This window comes from Rhinopithecus roxellana, chromosome 14 (genome assembly GCF_007565055.1).
Source record: "Rhinopithecus roxellana isolate Shanxi Qingling chromosome 14, ASM756505v1, whole genome shotgun sequence".
Taxonomy (NCBI): domain Eukaryota; kingdom Metazoa; phylum Chordata; class Mammalia; order Primates; family Cercopithecidae; genus Rhinopithecus; species Rhinopithecus roxellana.
In genome coordinates this window covers 106,507,795-106,531,936 of record NC_044562.1, presented here as the reverse complement: position 1 = coordinate 106,531,936, position 24,142 = coordinate 106,507,795, and the positions used below count along the sequence as shown (strand labels likewise).

The 24,142-nt window shown below is 37.1% G+C and overlaps 2 protein-coding genes across 6 annotated transcripts in view; both read right to left on the bottom strand.

Moving 5' to 3' along the window:
• Positions 1 to 24,142, bottom strand: part of CCDC148 (coiled-coil domain containing 148) — a 302,348-nt gene that overhangs the window by 144,020 nt on the left and 134,186 nt on the right. For all 3 annotated transcript variants that reach the window (XM_010353360.2, XM_010353361.2, XM_010353359.2), the window contains 2 exons: positions 3,906 to 4,044; positions 1,234 to 1,440 (listed from right to left, as the gene is read on the bottom strand). In XM_010353360.2, the coding sequence (XP_010351662.1) occupies positions 1,234 to 1,440; positions 3,906 to 4,044 (346 nt within the window). The remainder of the gene's footprint in view (positions 1 to 1,233; positions 1,441 to 3,905; positions 4,045 to 24,142) is intronic.
• LOC104654255 (zinc finger CCHC domain-containing protein 10) lies at positions 4,231 to 6,401 on the bottom strand. 3 transcript variants are annotated; one of them, XM_010353358.2, is made up of 2 exons: positions 6,361 to 6,401; positions 4,231 to 6,294 (listed from the first exon to the last, which is right to left on the bottom strand). In XM_010353358.2, exons 1-2 carry the CDS (start codon positions 6,399 to 6,401, stop codon positions 5,823 to 5,825), a joined length of 513 nt encoding a protein of 170 aa, XP_010351660.1. In that variant the 3' UTR covers positions 4,231 to 5,822. The 3 variants fall into 3 exon arrangements, with proteins under 3 accessions (XP_010351660.1, XP_030772923.1, XP_010351658.1); XM_030917063.1 differs by having other exon boundaries at positions 4,231 to 6,132; XM_010353356.2 differs by having other exon boundaries at positions 4,231 to 6,401.

The window sequence follows — 24,142 nt, the reverse complement described above, 5'->3', positions numbered from 1 at the left end:
TATACTGACCTCAGTGCAATACAATATAAAGAAAATATCAATTTCAGCATAGCTCAACAGTTAGTGATAATGTGTGCAAAATGAATATAAACAAACTAGGAATACAATAACTTGTCATGGCCCCTGGCCCCTGTGTATTTCTTATCAGCCTGAAGATAGAGAAGAAACATGTATTAGCCCTGCAGCCCATGACAGATCAGCCTTGATGCAGCTCCTATTCCTTTTAGGTCTCAAGCTTATGCAATGTCAAAAGAAATATCTTTTTGTTTTAAAAATATGTAGATGAAACATTTTTCCTCTAATGTTTTAAAACAAAGACATTTGCTTTATATGCTCTTAATTGGTATTGCTTAATGTCTGCCAGTTATTTTCTATCAGGAGAATAAAATTTTTTGTTGCACCATCATCTTTCTACCATATCATTTATCAGCTCAAGATTTGTGCACTTCAAGTATGTTATACCTCAATACGATTTGTTTTTAATGGCCCTGGCCAACACTCCTGGGGAGGTCGTATCCACATCAGGCCTCCAGGACTCATGCACTGTGACCCTCCTGTGGAATGCAATTGTTCCCAGCACAACAGCCACTCTTACCTACAGTTCTGCCACTGAAGCAGCGCCTCTACTTCCCTCTGAGCATCGCTCCAGTCCTCAATCCTTCTAACAGTGAGGGTTACCTACCAACTCCCCAAGCCACCCTCAATCCAGCCCCGCTAGACATTTCTGGGTCTGAGGAGGAGGAAAACCCTATCCATTCCCCAACACTTCGCTGAGGACTCACACATAGCCCAGCAAGCTTGCCCCAATGTATTTCATCATGAAGCCTCTCTTCTCCTCACTTGGACTTTTTGCTATCTTTGATGTGAATGAGAAGTCCAAGAGTCTTTGGATCAGCATTAGACAGTTACCTTGTCATTACACTTGCATTTTTGTCTAACACCTCAGTCTGATGTGCATGTCTATGGTTGGTATTGGATATCTCAATCAAAACTTCAATATTAACATCCTGTTATAGTAACTTTTTGGTTGAACCATATGAAATTATTGATTATTGACTGTTTTTGACTTAAAAAATGCAATTTTATACAGTTCAAACTAACAGTTTTATTCAAGATAGGCTTTTTTTTTTTTTTTTTTAAAGAGAAACTGAACTTTAGGGTGAGTTTGAACAAAAGGGAAAAATTGATTCTTAAATTCCAGACAAATACTGAAACACCTGTGCAGCATCTTACCTTGGCTTTCAGATCAGCACACAATTCCTGTTGCTTTTTCTTGTCCTTAGCCAATGTGCTCTCCATTTCATGAGTTGCACAAGCCTCAATGAGTGTCAGCACAGCCTTCTGTGTAAAGTCTTTCTTATTTTTATTCCAATTTGATATCAGGATCTTTCGCTGCTCCATAGCAAAGCGAAACTGGTCACAATATTTCTCATGTTCAATCTGAAAAGATAACAGAGGGTGAACACTTATCATGAAAATGAGCTTATATTTTGTGTCATTGTTACAAAAATGAAAAGAAAAAGAATTATAACCAATGATTTTGAAAAATTGGGGACAAATATTTAATCGTAAATACAGCAACCAGAAACCAGATACTACCTCCAAAGTTCTGAACTCGTGGCTAATTGGTGACTGAGGACAAGTCATTTAATGTTTGTAAGTCCTTAGTTTCCTCATATAGGATGGGGTTACACCAGGTAACCTCTGAAACCACTTTCGTTTCTAAATGGTAATGATTCTATGAGCAGAAAGCAATATTTTCCCTATATTTAATTTAAAAAATATCCCATCTTTACATCAGTTTTGGTATTTTAACAATTACATCAAGTGTTTGTTAGACAAAATGCTAATAAACATAAAAATTGCTACCACAATCCTGAAAACTCACAATTTTACCCTTAATTACTGAAACATTCAGATGTTAGGATGCCTAAACTTAAAGTAATAATAGCAATGACACTGAGCCCTTCTCATGCTATGCTCATGAAGGACATGGCATTTTCACATTGGCAGCAGTAGCTCCTTTTGGCAGTGAATCTCAACCATGGGAATTAGCAGAGTCTTGAGGGAAGAACAGGAATGGAGACAACCTGAGTAGCCTGGAAAACCTCTGTGGGTCGTTCTGAAATGCTCCTCAGAAAAAGGTGTGTCTTCCCAAGTTGAGAGTCACTGATTTAAATAATTCTTTATGTTGCCAGTTTAGACCATGACTCTGAATTTAATACCTTATTTAACCTCCAGGAGTTGTGAGAAAAGCAGCTAGCAAACAGGACATTGTATGTCCCACCTAAAATAATACTTTAGGTATAATTAGGTACGCAGTAAAGCGTACCTAAGTACTTGGTCTTACTTAAACTAAGTATCAGCTACTAAGATCTGTTCTGTAAACTTTTCAGCTTTGTTTTATAAAGCCAAAAATATACTTAGCATCTGTAAAACATTAAGCATATACCACACAGAAATGGATGCTAATAAATCTAATGTAAGAAGTAAATGTATTGGGAGCCTAAGGAGAGCAGATCACGAGGTCAAAAGATTGAGACCATCCTGGTCAACATGGTAAAATCCTGTCATTACTGAAAATACAAAAATTAGCTGGGCCTGGTAGCCCGTGCCTGTAGTCCCAGCTACTTGGGAGGCTGAGGCAGGAGAATCACTTGAACCCAGGAGGGGGAGGTTGCAGTGAGCAAAGATTGCACCACTGCACTCCAGCCTGGCGACAGAGCGAGACTCCACCTCAAAAAATAAATAAATAAAAATGTAAATGTAAAAATCTTTATCATGATAATAATAGAAAAATATAAAAATCTACAAGTTATAAATGACAACTTGTCACAGAAGCAAATAGAATCAATAGGCAACAAAAGGAAAGATCTAATTTAATAAGTGAAAGTTATTTAAAAATTCAGAGTGAATTATTTATCATATAACAGGTATCTGTTACTGAATAAAGGGAGAGAGGTGAAGAGGATGAAAGAAGATGGGAAAAAATGGTCACAGTAGCTGTGTGACCTTTGCTTCTGTTTTTCCATCTAAGGATGGGAACAGTACTTCTCTCATCCACTCTTAGGTGTATTCAAGGAGTTTCCATGTGATTGATACATGGTTAACTTCTATATACATGTGAGTATTGTTGTTACTTGCTTAATTTAAAACAATTACAAAAACACAGAGTATTTAAGATGCTATAGCATGGCTCACTTAAAAATTAAAAGTCTGCGTGTTTGTTTATGTGTATGTTATAAGGTGAGTTATTGTGAAATTAATTAGTGACAGGGTAACTTCTGTTTTCTTGCCCTTGTGTTCTTGTTGACTAAAGAATGAAACAACAAAACAGTAATTTCCCAGTTCCTTTTTAGGAAAATATCAGTCACATCTTTGAGTTCTGTATTTGGGGTATTTATGTCTCAGATCCATCTAGGAGGATCAAGCAGAGTTGTCCTGGTGGGGAAGAGATAAGTAAGTACCAACCCCAGGGCAAGTGCTGGCCTCCCTGTGACTAGAAAGACTGAGGTGAAGCAGGCTCTGTGAATAGTGGAGCAGGCATTTCACTTTCAGGCAAGACCTAGAGATGACAAAGCCCCTGAAGGTGAGCATCTGGCTGACCAGACACCCAGCAGTCAAATACTAGCAGAGCAGCCCTGGGATCACAGTGAAGATCTCCACAGCAAGTAGGCACAGAGAGTGACTTCTGCCCGAGGGGGCCCTCCACCTCATTATGGACAGGACAAACTCGAAAAAATGACCTGCATAGGCTTTCAAACCATTATGTAACCCTATTATTTTCTAGAGTATAGGAAAAAATAATTTTTAAAGAACCATTTAAAATACATGTACATTGCTTAACAATTATTGACTACTAAAACAATTTAACTTGCCAGTATGTACGTAGGCCCAGCACTCACCAAATCATGCCTAGATTTGTGAGGAAAATATCTTTGTAACATGTCCAGATACAGAGTCCTTCTTCCAAAGAGATCTCCAGGATACTGATTCAAAATAGCCTGGTAAATCCAGTGGTCTTCTTCACTTAGTTGGCAGTTTCTGGAAGCAACAAAAATGTCACAACATATTACTGAGGAATCACAAAATTTGAGGGACTCAAACTGTTCAAGCTATTAGCAAGTGATAGTGACAAAGCAAAACAAGGTTTCTGTGTACTTTAAATACATTAGCCAAATTTAATGTCTGTTTCAGAAAAGTTTCTAAATTCTTTTTTTTTTTTTTTTGTGAGCACAAATTGTGAGTTTTATTTAACTGCAAGTGATGCAACCTATGTAACACATTCTTTTCTCATCTGTGTTCTTTAACTGCTAATATTACCTTTACAGAGACAAACGTTATAAAATGTACCTGATTGGTAATTTATTAACTCTATCTGTCAAGTGATAATATTCTGTAGGCAGCCTTTGAAATGATGTTTTGAGAATTTATTTACAACCACTAACACAGATGGTTTTGTAAAACTGACAATTACAGGCTCCTTAAACTCACAACATACATATATTTTAATATTTAAATAGCCTGTTTTCTTCAAAAGTAATTTTCTACTGCTTTTTCATAAAAATATAAAAAAGACAACATTTATAGTTTTAAAAACCTATATTTAACCCAAATCAGATTTTTTCTACAAATGATACCTCTTTCCAAAAAGTTAAAAAGACATCACAGAATACTGTGATGTTAAACCAAAGACTCATCACAATAACAGCATTTTACTTTTAAGAAATATTGTGCAGTATTTCCTTTTTGACCTTTCATGCTAGATTTCAACTATGTATATCCTATGTAAACACACCAGATTAATCCTAGTCATTCATATATATGCAGTAGACTGTCATATATATGACCAGTTACCATACAAACTGTCACACCATGTTTTCAAAAATAGCAAAGGCAATCTTTATGAAAGCTTAAAAAAAGCTTTTAATAAAAGGCGACCAACATTGCCCTAATTTTCAGTAAAAATTACCTCTTCTTCCTACCTTTCCCCCTGCTTTGAATGGTACCTTTTATTGCATGTTAATACACAAAGATATTTCTAGTACTTCTACTTGAGTTAGCCTCTTACATGGCTGCTTTCTTTTCTGATACACTGACTTTTGTCAGAAGGCACCAATATTAGACTCCTAAGTAGTTTCAAATGTTTTGTCCCTTTTTAGGTTCTTCTAGAATGATTTTCCTCAGAAAAGGATAACTTGAAAAACTTAAGGAACCAGAAGAAAATGAATGATATAACACAGCAATCTGAAACTTAACAGCATTCAAAAACTATAAATATATTAATAGGCTCCTTGAACATACCACTTAGGACAAAAAGTCAGATAACTTTCTGAACATAAATGTAAAAATAGAGCACATTTATTAACGGTAGGAAAACTAAGCTTACAGTAACAACATATTATATCTTACATAACACACAGCCAAAAGCATTAGGAATTCACTGCCAGATGTCCTGATGCACCATCCTGAAAATATGTCTGATACATACCACCAACATATATAACAAAGTATGGCATTTATTTCACAGAGAGAAAAGATAGTTTCATCACACAAACAGATTTGCAGATTTCAGCTTTAAGTTCTAGAGATATATTTTAAAGATAAAAAAGAAAAACAAGATTCACCCTTCAAATAAAAAAGTCTCTCTCTATAAGCCATTATTAATACTCTTTATGCTCTTACAATGTAAAACATTGAGAAACTTTTGAATTCTAGAAATGTTTACCAGTTAACCTACTTGGCCTTAACATATTCTAAATTCCCTTTCAAGAATCACATTAATGTTTTCAGTCCATCGGTCCAATATGCATGGAGCAACTCTATTTCTTTTTCTTCTTCTTTGGTGGTTCATCGTCAGAGCTGCTATCTGTGCTGGTGCTGCTGCTACTGGAAGAACTGGAATCTGAGTCTGAATCAGAGGAGGAGGAAGAGGTTGTGGAGGAGGCTGAGGATGAGGAGCTAGAGGAGCTTTCATCAGTGTCACTGTCCTCTGAGGAGGAAGAGGTAGATGTTTCTTCACTCTCTGATGAAGAATCACTGGCAGAACTGTCACTGCTACTGCTACTGGAACTGGTTACACTCTTAGACCTTTTTTTCTTGGCCTTTCTTTCCACATTGGCTTCTCCAATGCTTTGCTGTAATAATAATCTGTTTTCTTTTTCTTTTAAAGCTTTCTTTAGTTCTGCTGTCCTTGAGGGCCTGTGTAGGTATTTTCTTTTTCCTGTGCATTCGTAAGTCCAATGTCCAAATTCCAAGCATTTCTGACATCTTACGTGTTGCTTATTTGCTTCACTAATAACGAGGGATGGCCGAATCAGGATCCAAAACGTCTTGACAGGCTGCAACTCTGTGTCGAATGCTTGTCTCCGAGCTATGAGCCGATGCATGGGAGTCGCCATTTTAGCGCGGTCAAAGCCGGCCGCTAAGTTTCTAAATTCTAATGCAATGGGTTCCTTCAATTCTTTATTTGGTCTTGCCATGAGTATCAGCCATAATTCGATTAAGTTTGATGAGACATAGTATTTCAAAAATAATTATTCTATCTTGCCTATAACGATATTTTAGAAATCATGACCAATGAATGAAATAAACACTGGGGAATAAATTATTATGTATAGAGATTAAAAAGGAATTTTATTTATTCAACAAGGTTCCTATGTCTAAACTGGAGAAAAGTACAAATGTAGACAGTTAAATGAGCAATTAGGTAAAGGAAAAGACAGACAGACTGAGGAAGACTTATTTAAGGTTTGACTTCAAAATAAAGTCTAAAATTATCTATTACTTTACCTTTTAGTGCTTCATAGAGGCAATACTAAATATTGGTAGTGAAAAGATAACCAATGGCATTAAAACTACTGAAGAAATCATTTGCAAATAGGATCCCTTCAAGTCACCTTCCCAATAACATATCTACTATGCTCCAAAAAGCCTTTTTCCTTTCAGAACACTCCTAGGCACCATCCTGGTTTGCATTCTTTATAGAGTATTAGCACAGTCCTGTGCAGAGTGAAAAGTTTGCAATATCAGCTTGAATGCTAAACTGAATTAATATATTTTTATATTCTGAGTTTATTTTGCATATCATTATGCCTGTTTAATGAATTAGAATAATCACATAAAAATGTAATCAGAGGGAATATTATTAGCAACAAATACTTCTTAATCCAAGAGGAGACTTGTCATTGTTTATTTCTACTATATCAGTGGTCTTATACTTTAAAGTTAACTGTGCAGTTCAAATAATTTTTTTTTTTCCTTTGTGGGGTTATTTTCTTTTTTTTTTCTTTTTTTTTTTTTAATATACTTTAAGTTCTAGGGTACATGTGCATAACGTGCAGGTTTGTTACATATGTATACTTGTGCCATGTTGGTGTGCTGCACCCATCAACTCGTCAGCACCCATCAATTCATCATTTATATCATGTATAACTCCCCAATGCAATCCCTCCCCCCTCCCCGCTCCCCATGATAGGCCTCAGCGTGTGATGTTCCCCTTCCCGAGTCCAAGTGATCTCATTGTTCAGTTCCCACCTATGAGTGAGAACATGTGGTGTTTGGTTTTCTCTTCTTGTGATAGTTTGCTAAGAATGATGGTTTCCCCTGCCTGTTTCTGTAGACTCCACCTCTGGGGACAGGGCACAACAGGGGAAGCAGCAGAGGCCTGTGCAGACACAAACGACTCTGTCTGACAGCTTTGAAGAGAGCAGTGGATCTCCCAACACGGAGGTTGAGATCTAAGAACGGACAGACTGTCTGCTCAAGTGGGTCCCTCACCCCTGAGTAGCCTAACTGGGAGACATCCCCCACTAGGGGCAGTCTGACACCCCACACCTCACAGGGTGGAGTACACCCCTGAGAGGAAGCTTCCAAAGGAAGAATCAGACAGGTACACTCGCTGTTCAGCAATATTCTATCTTCTGCAACCTCTGCTGCTGATAACCAGGCAAACAGGGTCTGGAGTGAACCTCAAGCAATCTCCAACAGACCTATAGCTGAGGGTCCTGACTGTCAGAAGGAAAACTATCAAACAGGAAGGACACCTATACCAAAACTCCATCAGTACGTCACCATCATCAAAGACCAGAGACAGATAAAAACACAAAGATGGGGAAAAAGCAGGGCAGAAAAGCTGGAAATTCAAAAAATAAGAGCGCATCTCCCCCTGCAAAGGAGCGCAGCCCATCGCCAGCAACGGATCAAAGCTGGTCAGAGAATGACTTTGACGAGATGAGAGAAGAAGGCTTCAGTCCACCAAACTTCTCAGAGCTAAAGGAGGAGTTATGTACCCAGCGCAAAGAAACTAAAAATCTTGAAAAAAGAGTGGAAGGATTGACAGCTAGACTAATTAATGCAGAGAAGGTCATAAACGAAATGACAGAGATGAAAACCATGACACGAGAAATACATGACAAATGCACAAGCTTCAGTAACCGACTCGATCAACTGGAAGAAAGAGTATCAGCGATTGAGGATCAAATGAATGAAATGAAGCGAGAAGAGAAACCGAAAGAAAAAAGAAGAAAAAGAAATGAACAAAGCCTGCAAGAAGTATGGGATTATGTAAAAAGACCAAATCTACGTCTGATTGGGGTGCCTGAAAGTGAGGGGGAAAATGGAACCAAGTTGGAAAACACTCTTCAGGATATCATCCAGGAGAACTTCCCCAACCTAGTAGGGCAGGCCAACATTCAAATTCAGGAAATACAGAGAACGCCACAAAGATACTCCTCCAGAAGAGCAACTCCAAGACACATAATTGCCAGATTCACCAAAGTTGAAATGAAGGAAAAAATCTTAAGGGCAGCCAGAGAGAAAGGTCGGGTTACCCACAAAGGGAAGCCCATCAGACTAACAGCAGATCTCTCGGCAGAAACTCTATAAGCCAGAAGAGAGTGGGGGCCAATATTCAACGTTCTTAAAGAAAAGAATTTTCAACCCAGAATTTCATATCCAGCCAAACTAAGTTTCATCAGTGAAGGAGAAATAAAATCCTTTACAGATAAGCAAATGCTTAGAGATTTTGTCACCACCAGGCCCGCCTTACAAGAGACCCTGAAGGAAGCCCTAAACATGGAAAGGAACAACCGGTACCAGCCATTGCAAAAACATGCCAAAATGTAAAGACCATCGAGGCTAGGAAGAAACTGCATCAACTAACGAGCAAAATAACCAGTTAATATCATAATGACAGGATCAAGTTCACACATAACAATATTAACCTTAAATGTTAATGGACTAAATGCTCCAATTAAAAGACACAGACGGGCAAACTGGATAAAGAGTCAAGACCCATCAGTCTGCTGTATTCAGGAGACCCATCTCACATGCAGAGACATACATAGGCTCAAAATAAAGGGATGGAGGAAGATCTACCAAGCAAATGGAGAACAAAAAAAAGCAGGGGGTGCAATCCTAGTCTCTGATAAAACAGACTTTAAACCATCAAAGATCAAAAGAGACAAAGAAGGCCATTACATAATGGTAAAGGGATCAATTAAACAGGAAGAGCTAACTCTCCTAAATATATATGCACCCAATACAGGAGCACCCAGATTCATAAAGCAAGTCCTTAGAGACTTACAAAGAGACTTAGACTCCCATACAATAATAATGGGAGACTTCAACACTCCACTGTCAACATTAGACAGATCAACGAGACAGAAAGTTAACAAGGATATCCAGGAATTGAACTCATCTCTGCACCAAGCGGACCTAATAGACATCTATAGAACTCTCCACCCCAAATCAACAGAATATACATTCTTCTCAGCACCACATCGCACTTATTCCAAAACTGACCACATAATAGGAAGTAAAGCACTCCTCAACAAATGTAAAAGAACAGAAATTATAGCAAACTGTCTCCCAGACCACAGTGCAATCAAACTAGAACTCAGGACTAAGAAACTCAATCAAAACCGCTTAACTACATGGAAACTGAACAACCTGCTCCTGAATGACTACTGGGTACATAACGAAATGAAAGCAGAAATAAAGATGTTCTTTGAAACCAATGAGAACAAAGATACAACATACCAGAATCTCTGGGACACATTTAAAGCAGTGTGTAGAGGGAAATTTATAGCACTAAATGCCCACAAGAGAAAGCAGGAAAGATCTAAAATTGACACTCTAACATCACAATTAAAAGAACTAGAGAGGCAAGAGCAAACATATTCAAAAGCTAGCAGAAGGCAAGAAATAACGAAGATCAGAGCAGAACTGAAGGAGATAGAGACACAAAAAACCCTCCAAAAAAATCAATGAATCCAGGAGTTGGTTTTTTGAAAAGATCAACAAAATTGACAGACCGCTAGCAAGACTAATAAAGAAGAAAAGAGAGAGGAATCAAATAGAGGCAATAAAAAATGATAAAGGGGATATCACCACCGACCCCACAGAAATACAAACTACCATCAGAGAATACTATAAACACCTCTACGCAAATCAACTAGAAAATCTAGAAGAAATGGATAATTTCCTGGACACTTACACTCTTCCAAGACTAAACAAGGAAGAAGTTGAATCCCTGAATAGACCAATAGCAGGCTCTGAAATTGAGGCAACAATTAATAGCCTACCCACCAAAAAAAGTCCAGGACCAGATGGATTCACAGCTGAATTCTACCAGAGGTACAAGGAGGAGCTGGTACCATTCCTTCTGAAACTATTCCAATCAATAGAAAAAGAGGGAATCCTCCCTAACTCATTTTATGAGGCCAACATCATCCTGATCCCAAAGCCTGGCAGAGACACAACAAAAAAAGAGAATTTTAGACCAATATCCCTGATGAACATCGATGCAAAAATTCCCAATAAAATACTGGCAAACCGGATTCAGCAGCACATCAAAAAGCTTATCCACCATGATCAAGTGGGCTTCGTCCCTGGGATGCAAGGCTGGTTCAACATTCGCAAATCAATACACGTAATCCAGCATATAAACAGAACCAAAGACAAGAACCACATGATTGTCTCAATAGATGCAGAAAAGGCTTTTGACAAAATTCAACAGCCCTTCATGCTAAAAACGCTCAATAAATTCGGTATTGATGGAACGTACCTCAAAATAATAAGAGCTATTTATGACAAACCCACAGCTAATATCATACTGAATGGGCAAAAACTGGAAAAATTCCCTTTGAAAACTGGCACAAGACAGGGATGCCCTCTCTCACCACTCCTATTCAACATAGTGTTGGAAGTTCTGGCTAGGGCAATCAGGCAAGAGAAAGAAATCAAGGGTATTCAGTTAGGAAAAGAAGAAGTCAAATTGTCCCTATTTGCAGATGACATGACTGTATATTTAGAAAACCCCATTGTCTCAGCCCAAAATCTCCTTAAGCTGATAAGCAACTTCAGCAAAGTCTCAGGATACAAAATTAATGTGCAAAAATCACAAGCATTCTTATACACCAGTAACAGACAAGCAGAGAGCCAAATCAGGAATGAACTTCCATTCACAATTGCTTCAAAGAGAATAAAATACCTAGGAATCCAACTTACAAGGGATGTCCAGGACCTCTTCAAGGAGAACTACAAACCACTGCTCAGTGAAATCAAAGAGGACACAAACAAATCGAAGAACATACCATGCTCATGGATAGGAAGAATCAATATCGTGAAAATGGCCATACTGCCCAAGGTTATTTATAGATTCAATGCCATCCCCATCAAGCTACCAATGAGTTTCTTCACAGAATTGGAAAAAGCTGCTTTAAAGTTCATATGGAACCAAAAAAGAGCCCGCATTGCCAAGACAATCCTAAGTCAAAAGGACAAAGCTGGAGGCGTCACGCTACCTGACTTCAAACTATACTACAAGGCTACAGTAACCAAAACAGCATGGTACTGGTACCAAAACAGAGATATAGACCAATGGAACAGAACAGAGTCCTCAGAAATAATACTGCACATCTACAGCCATCTGATCTTTGACAAACCTGAGAGAAACAAGAAATGGGGAAAGGATTCTCTATTTAATAAATGGTGCTGGGAAAATTGGCTAGCCATAAGTAGAAAGCTGAAACTGGATCCTTTCCTTACCCCTTATACGAAGATTAATTCAAGATGGATTAGAGACTTAAATGTTAGACCTAATACCATAAAAACCCTAGAAGAAAATCTAGGTAGTACCATTCAGGACATAGGCATGGGCAAGGACTTCATGTCTAAAACACCAAAAGCAACTGGCAGCAAAAGCCAAAATTGACAGATGGGATCTAATTAAACTAAAGAGCTTCTGCACAGCAAAAGAAACTACCATCAGAGTGAACAGGCAACCTACAGAATGGGAGAAAAGTTTTGTAATGTACCCATCTGACAAAGGGCTAATATCCAGAGTCTACAAAGAACTTAAACAAATATACAAGAAAAAAATCACACAACCCCATCAAAATGTGGGCAAAGGATATGAACAGACACTTCTCAAAATAAGACATTTATGCACCCAACAGACACATGAAAAAATGCTCATCATCACTGGCCATCAGAGAGATGCAAATCAAAACCACAATGAGATACCATCTCACACCAGTTAGAATGGCAATCATTAAAAAATCAGGAAACAACAGGTGTTGGAGAGGATGTGGAGAAATAGGAACACTTTTACAATGTTGGTGGGATTGTAAACTAGTTCAACCATTATGGAAAACAGTATGGCAATTTCTCAAGGATCTAGAACTAGGTGTACCATATGACCCAGCCATCCCACTACTGGGTATATACCCAAAGGATTATAAATTACTCTACTACAAAGACACATGCACACGTATGTTTATTGCGGCACTATTCACAATAGCAAAGACTTGGAATCAACCCAAATGTCCATCTGTGACAGACTGGATTAAGAAAATGTGGCACATATACACCATGGAATACTATGCAGCCATAAAAAAGGATGAGTTTGTGTCCTTTGTAGGGACATGGATGCAGCTGGAAACCATCATTCTTAGCAAACTATCACAAGAACAGAAAACCAAACACCGCATGTTCTCGCTCATAGGTGGGAACTGAACAATGAGGAAACTTGGACTCGGGAAGGGGAACATCACACATTGGGGCCTATCATGGGGAGGGGGGAGGGGGGAGGAATTGCATTGGGGAGTTATACATGATATAAATGATGACCTGATGGGTGCTGACGAGTTGATGGGTGCAGCACACCAACATGGCACAAGTATACATATGTAACAAACCTGCACGTTATGCACATGTACCCTAGAACTTAAAGTATAATTTAAAAAAAAAAATTAAAAAAAAAAAAAAAAAAAAAAAGAATGATGGTTTCCAGCTGCATCCATGTCCCTACAAAGGACACAAACTCATCCTTTTTTATGGCTGCATAGTATTCCATGGTGTATATGTGCCACATTTTCTTAATCCAGTCTGTCACAGATGGACATTTGGGTTGATTCCAAGTCTTTGCTATTGTGAATAGTGCTGCAATAAACATACGTGTGCATGTGTCTTTGTAGAAGAAAAGAATTTCTTATATATCTTCCATGCCCCTGAAAAATATTTGACAATTTAAAACAGAATAAAACACCTCTTAAGTCAGTGATACTGATGGGAATTCCAATGTTCTCATACAAGATTATTATTCTGATAAATAGCAAGAAAGAAAAACTCTTTTTCAAAGAAAAAAGTCCTATCTGTTTCATAATAGGGGGAAAAAAAGAGGGTTGGAGATTCTACCAGGAAGAGGAATACTCTACAGTTCTTCAGTATGACATAATAATTTATTGCAGAGAGAATTGGAAACGAATTCATTGAACACACCAAGTGTTTCAGTCCTGTCTGAATCAGTTATGCATGTACAGACAAAGGCTTCTGCAAATAAAGCACTACAAATAGGAGTATTAAGCCAGAAGAAAGATTTGCCTGAGTAAACCTGGCATTTAAAACATCCTCAGGTTTTCATGGACAATATCTCAGGTCCTCTTTCAAGGAGCCCATCTTCATTCAGGTTAACATAAATGCATTTTAATAGCAGAGTTAGCCACATAACTTCTGCATTACCATACCACAAGCAACAAACAAAAAACAGAACTAAAGTCCATATCTTCATTAATGTTTGTAAAATGTTTTTTTAAATCAAAAGGACTTGAAAAAAGTTTGAATTTCCACCTTTTATTTGATTATAAATGTGGATGCATGGTTGTGTGTGCCCTGGGAAGGGGGAAGCAATAGAAGCTAGGTCCAACCAGTTCTCTGTTCCTCTAAATTGTGATTCATCTCTATAATGGATGCTGTTGGTACCACACCCAGACTGCCTTTATTAGATGGAATTCTTATCACCGAGATGCTGTGAGTCTTGGCAGATAACTCACAGATGCCTCTTCCTTCTCTGGAGAATTGCCCTGGACCAAGTGGGAGCTGCCTCTCCCACCCTCTTTAGAGAAGGCTACCCTCCCACCCTCTTTCAAAGGCCATCCGTAACCAATGACTGACCTACCTGGAGGTACAAAGAAAGCCAGCCTACTTGACTCCAGAGAGGATCAACTCTATGATACCTTTGCACTCTGGTGTTTCCCCATGGGAGCAAACCATGGCCAGTCTCCACTGACACCTTCTTGCTTACACATTTCCCTTCTTCTATTTGGCTTCCTTCACAGCCCTCCCCTTGAGAGCACCTCCCAAAAAATCTCTTGTTTAGAAATCCTTGTCTCAGCTTTGTTTCAATAGAACCTACCCTAATATAATCTATAAGCAATCTTACCCGTAATTTTCAAAAATAGTTTAAATCTTTTGGTAAATGGAGAAGTACTCCTAAATTATTTTCTTTCATGATATCTCATACTGAGTGGCAGTGGAAGATTGTGGCTGTGCTCAAGGAGAAAGTGAAAATGGCAGACATTTACAAAACTGCTTTCCAAACAGAAGCACACATTGAGCAGTGTACATTGCTATAAATAAATATAGCAGCAGGAGAATTTGTGGCACTCAGTGCATTTTTATACATTGCCTCAATGTATTAATTAGCTGCCATTTTAGTGACAATATTAAACCACTTAAACATATGAAATGATCATAAAACATTAAAGTCAGATATTTCAAAGCAAGCATGCCATGAACTGTCACCATATCCATTTTGACCTTCTTGTTGATTTTAGAAGCCTCACATCCCAACAGTTTTTCCCAGTTACTAAAATTACTCAAATTGCAAGTCACTTTTTAGTACATGCAGAATAAAAATTTTTTAAAAACATGCTTAAAGGAAATGATACATAAATACTCACAATATTATTATTTTTAGGTTATGTATTTATAGCAGTTTCCAGAGTTGCAGCCTTAAACATTGGAGCAAATATTCACATAGGCAGGAATAATGAAACAGCCCTGCATCTCCATTAGAATGCTGCATGTGAGGAAAGGAGAACTCTCCCTCAGCTACATACATACCCTACATATATACCGAGCCTTTGGATGGTAAAAATCTAAGAAGAATATGTAAACATAGTAGCCTCATCACAATAACAAAGTAGCCACTTCTGAGGAATGTGGACTTTGAACTTCTAAAATAAAATCAGATTCAATATACTTGCATTTCCAAGTGTAAATCTGGACACTTATCTTTTTAAATCAAACCTTCATCTTTTTTATACAGAAAAATCTATATAAAGTAGCTGAAACTAAGGTTAGGTTTTACCTTTCAAAGTTCTTGTTGAATTCAACTGCTTTGCTGGTGATTCTAATGACAGAACTAGCTAAATTGCACAGACAGTGAAAAATATTCTGATCCCTTATCTACTTTCTGAATTTGAAAAATGACTCTATAATGTTAAAAGAATATTAAGAACATTTTAAAGAAAACTTTCAAATTGTCCTAAGCTTTTTGCAATTTACCAAAAAAAAAAAAAAAAAAAATCTTTAGACAAAAAATCTTTAGCAGTTCTCTGCAATTTCTATTCCTTTTTGTCCGTCTAAACTTTCTAATTTAAAGTGCTTTAGAATATTCATCTTTATCACAGCCTGCCAAGATTTTACAATTTGTAAGGTTATTGAGTACTTTGAACACTTCAGGGAATTTCAGCCTACAAAAAGGTGAGGTATTTACCACTCAATTGTTATTCACCATCTCCTGCCCTACAATATGGTATCTGATCACAGATATCATTTCATTATGATTTCTCAGGAAGTGAGACAAAACAGGTAATTCAGAAAACAACAACAGAGCTGTAAAAATTCACCCTGACCCAGGCCATTGTCTCCCTAATTCTGCCTGTTTGAATTATCCCAAAAATCCTAAAGTGACTCACAATTAACTTATCTACTAGTGTTCCTCATAGCCACATTTAAATCACTTTCCTTGGGTTCTAGTTGCGTGACATTCAAATACACTTAGGGATGGAGGGCAGGCAATGGTGGTAAACAAGACACGTACAGGTAACAGGTACTTTAACAACAGAAACAAGTTTATGAAACTAAACATTGTGGTTACAAACTGGCTGAAAGCTGTCTTATGTTTTCTCAGAGTAAAGGAGCTTTCCAGGCAAAATGGTAATTAGTGCCTCCTGAAGCTAGCTGATGCAATAGTGAACTTGACCTGAAGAAAAACTCATGTCTTAAAAAGCATAACAGTGTTAGGGGACACCTACTGCTCCTTCGGAGAAGTAGGGGTGCAGTGAGCCACCATTCAATTAATGTGGATGACAGACCATCCTCTTGTCTGGCTGCATCAGATCTGACCCTCTGTAATACACAATCTGACTTCACCTTTCAGTTTTTTCTTTCCAATACAGAACCATCCAAACACCCAATCTAATCAGCCTGGTTTCTTCATCTACCAACGATCCCAGCCCAGGCCCACTGTCCAAATATAAATCTATGTCTGATTTTCAGTCTGGTTTACAGGAGGCTCCCTGCTCCCAGACCCATTTCTGACCAACAGAATCTGCTCCTCAAATCTTCCCTGGGTATGCATCTTCTATTCCTCAGAGATCTATACCCACCTCCACAGTCCCTGGCTCTACCAGTCTGGCTACTTAGCTGGAAGGTGACAACCAGAATAAAGTGGACTTTCAGGAGCAAGGTCAAAATCCATTGAAATGAAGAAAAAAAAAGTGATGCTATAGGGTAAAGCCAAAACTTGTGCCAAATTCCAAAGCCTCATTCTTCTGAAGGATGATGAAAAGATAGCAGGATTCTAAAAGTAATGACTTTGGGAATCTGGTCAGAACAGGAGGCTAAGTGATTTATTTGGAAATTGCATTTTCCAAATAGCAAGTATATTGTTTTTACTTAGATTATTTTTTAGAGAAGTTTACATAGAAAGCTCACTTTTTTATACTTAGAATGTATATTTTTTGGAAGTAGAATGGTGGGGATGATGGCAAGCCTCTTAAACCACTCTTTGTCTCTGAAACATCCATCCACCAGTAGTTTTCTGGTGGAAGTTTTGAAATAACACAACCGAGATAAAATAGCCTTTTACTTTTTTTTTTTTTTTTTTTTTGGTTGGAGACAGGGTCTCGCTCTGTCACCCAGGCTGGTGTGCAGTGGCATGATCCTGGCTCACTGCAGCCTTGAACTCCTGGATTCAAGCAGTCCTTCTGCCTTAGCCTCCCACAGAGCTGGGACTACAAGCATGTGCCACCACACTCAGATAATTTTTTATTTTCAGTAGAGATGGGGTCTTGCTCTGTTGCCTAGGCTGGTCTTGAACTTCTGAACTCAAGCAAACCTCCTACCTTGGCCTCCCAAAGTACTGGAATTACAGGCATGAGCCACCACACCTCACCTAAAATAGCCTTTTAAAAGTAAGACGTAATTGCTCAAACACCCCATATGCTAGGTTTTTAATAATTACATTCATCATAAGAAGTGTAAGGAAAAGAAAACTGTAGCAGACATTGCTCCCACCCCTGCTCCTGCCTACCAGAATGCTGACTTTATTCAAGATCTCTCTCCTTCATCCACACTTGGCCCTGCTTCAGGAAAAGTGAGCCCCATCTCCAGCCCTGGCAGTGAATCTGGATTGATTTTCAGCTATTCACAAACACCCATTCACAAACTTCCTGTTTCTCTAACAAGTGTTTGGTAGGAACATGGACAAAAGATCCAATTCTGGCCAATGAAATGTGAGGGGAAGTCTTCAGGGGCAAAGTTTTCCTAGCTCGCAGAGTCACAAAGACAGAAGGAAGGTCCCTCTCTGCCTCTGGACGTTGTTATGCAGAACTGTCTGTTAGGAAGTCATCTAACTTGCAAGAAGTCTGGGCGAGAGAATGCAGAATACCAGACCTCACTGTTCTTGGACTTCTCTACCTCTAGACTTCTTGTTACATAAGAAATTGCTTTATTATGTAAGTTACTTTGAGTTGGATTGGGTATTCTCTTATAGATAAAGATAATTGACAGTAAACTGAAAAAGAGAAAAATGACTTTTTAAACATAGCATCTTAATATTGCTTTGGAAGAAAAGTACTATGAAACAATGTGGAGATGAAAGAGATGTAGACCCAATGCAGGGAGAGACCAGCATCTAAGGTGACGAATACTCTGCAGCTGATTGCCGGCCAATGATGTTCAACACCAAGGGCCATTTTTAAGACCAGAAAAAAACTCTCAAACTCAAATGAATACAATCAGTGAAGACAAGATCATCTGCAAATTCATTATTTGCTCTATGTTTTAAATCCTTATATTGAACCAAAATCTGTCTCCATGTTATCATTTTATTCTGCATTTTTTGGGGGACAAGAACATTTTAAACTGCAGTAAAGTTGAATTAAATAAAATTACCGTATATGGACATTATGACTCAATTTTCTAAGTCTAAAAGCAAGAGTAATAAAATTGGCCTACTTCTTTGGGACAGTAGGAGGAAAATTTTAATTAACCATCATAAGGTCTTCTGAAATTTTAATTGCCACATAAAATGTCATAATGTCATCTCAAACCAACCATAAGTAATCATTAAGAAATTATAAGAATGAATTTAAAGAGTGATGGTTCTTCTCAGTTTATTTTTGAGACATTAGCAATGTTTAACTTTATGTTTTCTGATAGGCACTAATATGGCAAATAAACATAAACCTGGGAATGGTGTGGTTATCCTTACTTGCTCTCCATAGTGTTTGTTCTTATAGTTACTTTAAAAGATTGTATCTTAACTGCAATTGGACTTCAAGGTATAAAGAATAGGGAAAAGTTGTTTAAGAACAATCGGTTTGTTATATAAAATAGGTATTAAAATTCTTCTCATGTTAAAACTTGACAATCTTGTCCATAGAAATTTTAATCTTGGCTTTGCATATAGCTACACGTATTTTATTATTTTTACAATACATTCTTTCTGTATTATCTAATAACAAATGTCAATTGTCCTAGACACAAACCCGTCAAACTGTTATGTTTCCATTTTCTTCAATCATATTTATTCAAATTAATTTGATTTCACACCCAGTGAAGAATAGAAACCCCTTATAAATGATTTTCACCCCTTCATCATATAAAACCCAGATTTTTCAGTTTCCTGAAGTATTGAAAATGTAGCCTCATGCACTATTACATTGTGCAGTCACTAGCTAAAACAATTACATCAAAAAGGCAGGTGAAGCTGCAGTGATATTACTAATAAAGACTTAAACTAGGTATTTAAGCCGCTATTCTTAAATACCTAGATATACTTTTTGCAAATACACAACATGCAAGTAAATATAACTAAGCAAAGGTAAACTCTAAGACTAGTTTTTGAGGGTATCCTGCAGAAATTGAACCCTTTTTTCCCTTGAAAAAAGGCATTCTATCATAGCCAAGAGAATTTCAAATGTTTTATTCCCACGACAAACTCAAAGTAGGTTGAATAAACGCCACATGTGGTTTTTGGTATTTAAAGAAAGAGTATAAAACCATAAAGTAGTTTTTATGAATGATATATTTTAAGAGAAAGCTACTAAATATATCTGACAAAAATAAAATCATGGTCCACACTATTACCCACTCCTTCCGAAAATATAAACCCCAACATCAAGTTGGACAAGAGAAAATGGGAGCTACAGTGACCCAGGATGCTGGGTGAGGGGTCATCTAACCAATGAGACTACGTGAACACTGGAAGATCAGGTAATTATGCCGCTGTTTCTGGGAACTTCTCTCCTTATTAATCACCCTTGGCACACAACCAGCCTAGACTGGAAGTGTAGAACCTGAGACTGGACATGCCCAGGCACTGAAACTTTCTAACAGCTCTGAGATTTCATTCTCAGAGAAAAATGTCACATGGGAATTAGGGCTCCAATGTTTTAACTTGTTGTCACCTTATCAAGTAGGCAAATGTCAGTTACCTATTATACCCCTTTCCCTCTCTTTCTTCTCTCTTGTATTCATCAAGCAATGGTCATATATGTAAGCATTTGTTTATTTCACATATTTTTAAAGAAAATTATGTGAAGCCACATGGTATTTCTTGAATGTTGCCTTCTGATGCTGACTTTTATCCATCTCATCTTTATTAGCAATAGAGTTTATTTTGAAATATGGTTTATTTTGAAACAAGAGAAGAGTCAACTTTATTATGAAAATTATGCATAGATTTCTCTTTGGCAAAACTTTCACATAAGGACAGTGAAAGAGCTATGCTACACAAATAAATATTGAAAGAGAAAGAACATGAACATGACACTGATGATATTCACACATGACAGCAATCTCCAATGCCCTGATCTCCAAGTACAGATGAACCAAATAATATAAAGTCTAGTAATGAAAACATAAATTGTTTTTACTTGTCTGGAAGGCAATTTACCAATGCTACCAAAAGTCTTAGAATTTTTCATGCCCTTTGACTCAGCAGTTCTATTTCTAGGAGTTCATCTTAAACGAATAATTACAGAATTAATCAATATATAGTGACACAATTGTCTATTCCAAGTTTTTAAAACAATTATCAAAATGTGGTAAAAATAATTGTCCAAAAACAGGAAATTGGTCAAATTTATGTGATACAGCCATATATTGTAATACTATCCATCTAATTTTAAAATATATTGTAAAATAATATTTAATACATGACCTAAATCATAGAAGAAGTTCAGTAACCATTTATTGGAAAAAGGAATAACACTGGATGTGATTCAAAACAGGAAAAATCAGTAGATACGTGTATAGATTTTTTTCATTTTTGTAAACAACATTCATAGATCTGAAATATATACAATGTTACTGAAAGATATATCTGAGTGTTGGAAATTTAGATTAATTTTTAGTTTCTTCTCTAGTTTTCTAACTGTATTTTACAAATTTTCTTTAACAAATATAATTATTTCTGTATTAAGAGAAATATGCGTGAAAGGAAAAGCTCATAGAGCACTAAACAGTTATCTTAAAAATTACTAACGAGTAAAGTAAAGCTACTAACAATTAGGGTAAATTCAAATAATTTAGTTGAGAAAATATAAAACTATGGGCATCAGCAATGTACATACAGAGGAGAAAATTGTTAAATCATTGTGGATTTTAAATAGCATTCAGATTCAGATCTCGAATAATAATAGAATATTAATTATAAACTAACATCATAAAATTTAATATACCTATCAAACAATAAAGTAGAAATTACTTGCCATCACTCTATAGCTTTTTCCACATATTGACTTCGTATCTGACATAGCCAAATGCGGCATCAGACAATTATGTCTCATCTATACGATTAATTTATCCAAATGTTAGGAAATTAAAGCCACAATCTCATCTGAGTCTCAAACAAGCAATTAAACTTGTCTTCATGTTACTGATGAAATATAGCCCAAATAGAATCTAAATAGCTTCACAAAAACACTGAATAAAGGAAGAGGTTCAATTGTAGTCAAATTGTTTTTAAAATGTGTTTTAGTAAAAGAGATCATCCTTTAAAGCTATGCTGTCCAAGACGTTAGCCCCTAATCACATGTGGCTTAAAAATGTGGCAGTCCAAATTAAGATGTGTTCTAAGTATAAAACGCTGACCAGATTTCAAAGACTTCATATGAAAAAAAGAGAATGTAAAATATCTCATTAATTTAAAAATATTGGTTATATGTTGAAATTATAATATTATGGAACTATTGCATTAAATAAGACACACTTTAAACTAAATTTCACCTTGCTCTTTTTAAATTTTTAATACAGCAACTTGAAACTTAAAATTACATATGTGCTCACACGTACAGCTTTTTATCATATTTCTATGAAATGGCAACCTGTTTTACCAGCTGATACTGGTACTCAACCTGATTTACCAGCATCCTGGCATGTGTACATTCTTGAAGCAGTGTGGTAATGGGGGAAAACTCTCTATTCAGATGTGCAGAAGAGACTTAATCTTGCTCAACCATTTACCATGTCAGAGACTTTGGGGAAATTGCTCACCTTCTCTTGAGCTATAGTTTCTTCATCTGTAAAACAGAGCTTTTAAGATGGGGTAAACTTTTGCTGCCGTTGCTTTTGGTGTTTTAGACATGAAGTCCTTGCCCATGCCTATGTCCTGAATGGTACTACCTAGATTTTCTTCTAGGGTTTTTATGGTATTAGGTCTAACATTTAAGTCTCTAATCCATCTTGAATTAATCTTCGTATAAGGGGTAAGGAAAGGATCCAGTTTCAGCTTTCTACTTATGGCTAGCCAATTTTCCCAGCACCATTTATTAAATAGGGAATCATTTCCCCATTTCTTGTTTTCTCTCAGGTTTGTCAAAGATCAGATGGCTGTAGATCTAATTAAACTAAAGAGCTTTTGCACAGCAAAAGAAACTACCATCAGAGTGAACAGGCAACCTACAGAATGGGAGAAAATTTTTGCAACCTACTCATCTGACAAAGGGCTAATATCCAGAATCTACAAAGAACTCAAACAAATATACGAGAAAAAAACAAACAACCCCATCAAAAAGTGGGGAAAGGATATGAACAGACATTTCTCAAAAGAAGATATTCATACAGCCAACAGACACATGAAAAAATGCTCATCATCACTGGCCATCAGAGAAATGCAAATCAAAACCACAATGAGATACCATCTCACACCAGTTAGAATGGCAATCATTAAGAAGTCAGGAAACAACAGGTGTTGGAGAGGATGTGGAGAAATAGGAACACTTTTACACTGTTGGTGGGATTGTAAACTAGTTCAACCATTATGGAAAACAGTATGGCAATTCCTCAAGGATCTAGAACTAGATGTACCATATGACCCAGCCATCCCACTACTGGGTATATACCCAAAGGATTATAAATTAGTCTACTACAAAGACACATGTACACGTATGTTTATTGCGGCACTATTCACAATAGCAAAGACTTGGAATCAACCCAAATGTCCATCTGTGACAGACTGGATTAAGAAAATGTGGCACATATACACCATGGAATACTATGCAGCCATAAAAAAGGATGAGTTTGCGTCCTTTGTAGGGACATGGATGCAGCTGGAAACCATCATTCTTAGCAAACTATCACAAGAAGAGAAAACCAAACACCGCATGTTCTCACTCATAGGTGGGAACTGAACAATGAGATCACTTGGACTCGGGAAGGGGAACATCACACACTGGGGTCTATCATGGGGAGGGGGGAGGGGGGAGGAGGGAGGGATTGCATTGGGGAGTTATACATGATATAAATGATGAATTGATGGGTGCTGACGAGTTGATGGGTGCAGCACACCAACATGGCATAAGTATACATATGTAACAAACCTGCACGTTATGCACATGTACCCTAGAACTTAAAGTATAATAAAAAAAAAAAAAAAAAAAAAAAAAAAAAAAGATGGGGTAAACTGAGGGTTAAAATCATTTGTATTTGTCAGATCATGTAATAGGTACCCATTAAATATCAATGGTCTCCTCTTTACTCTTTAACTTTGATTTTTAAAAACATGTATTTTGCTTTAAAAAATAGAAAGTAAAAATATGCCAAAATTATGTATAATTTCACCACCTGGGGATAGATTTTTTTTCTTTTTTTTTTTTGAGATAGGGTCTCACTCTATTGCCCAGACTGGAGTGCAGTGCTGTGATCTCAGCTTGCCTCCCAGGCTCAAGCAATTCTCCTGCCTCAGGTTCCCAAGTAGCAGGAATTACAGGCATGTACCACTACTGTCTGGCTAATTTTTGTATTTTTAGTAGAGATGGGGTTTCACCATGTAGGCCAGGTTGGT

Excerpts from the sequence above, each read along its gene's own strand:
- LOC104654255 (XM_010353356.2), bottom strand. The coding sequence starts at position 6,401 with ATGGCGACTCCCATGCATCGGCTCATAGCTCGGAGACAAGCATTCGAC.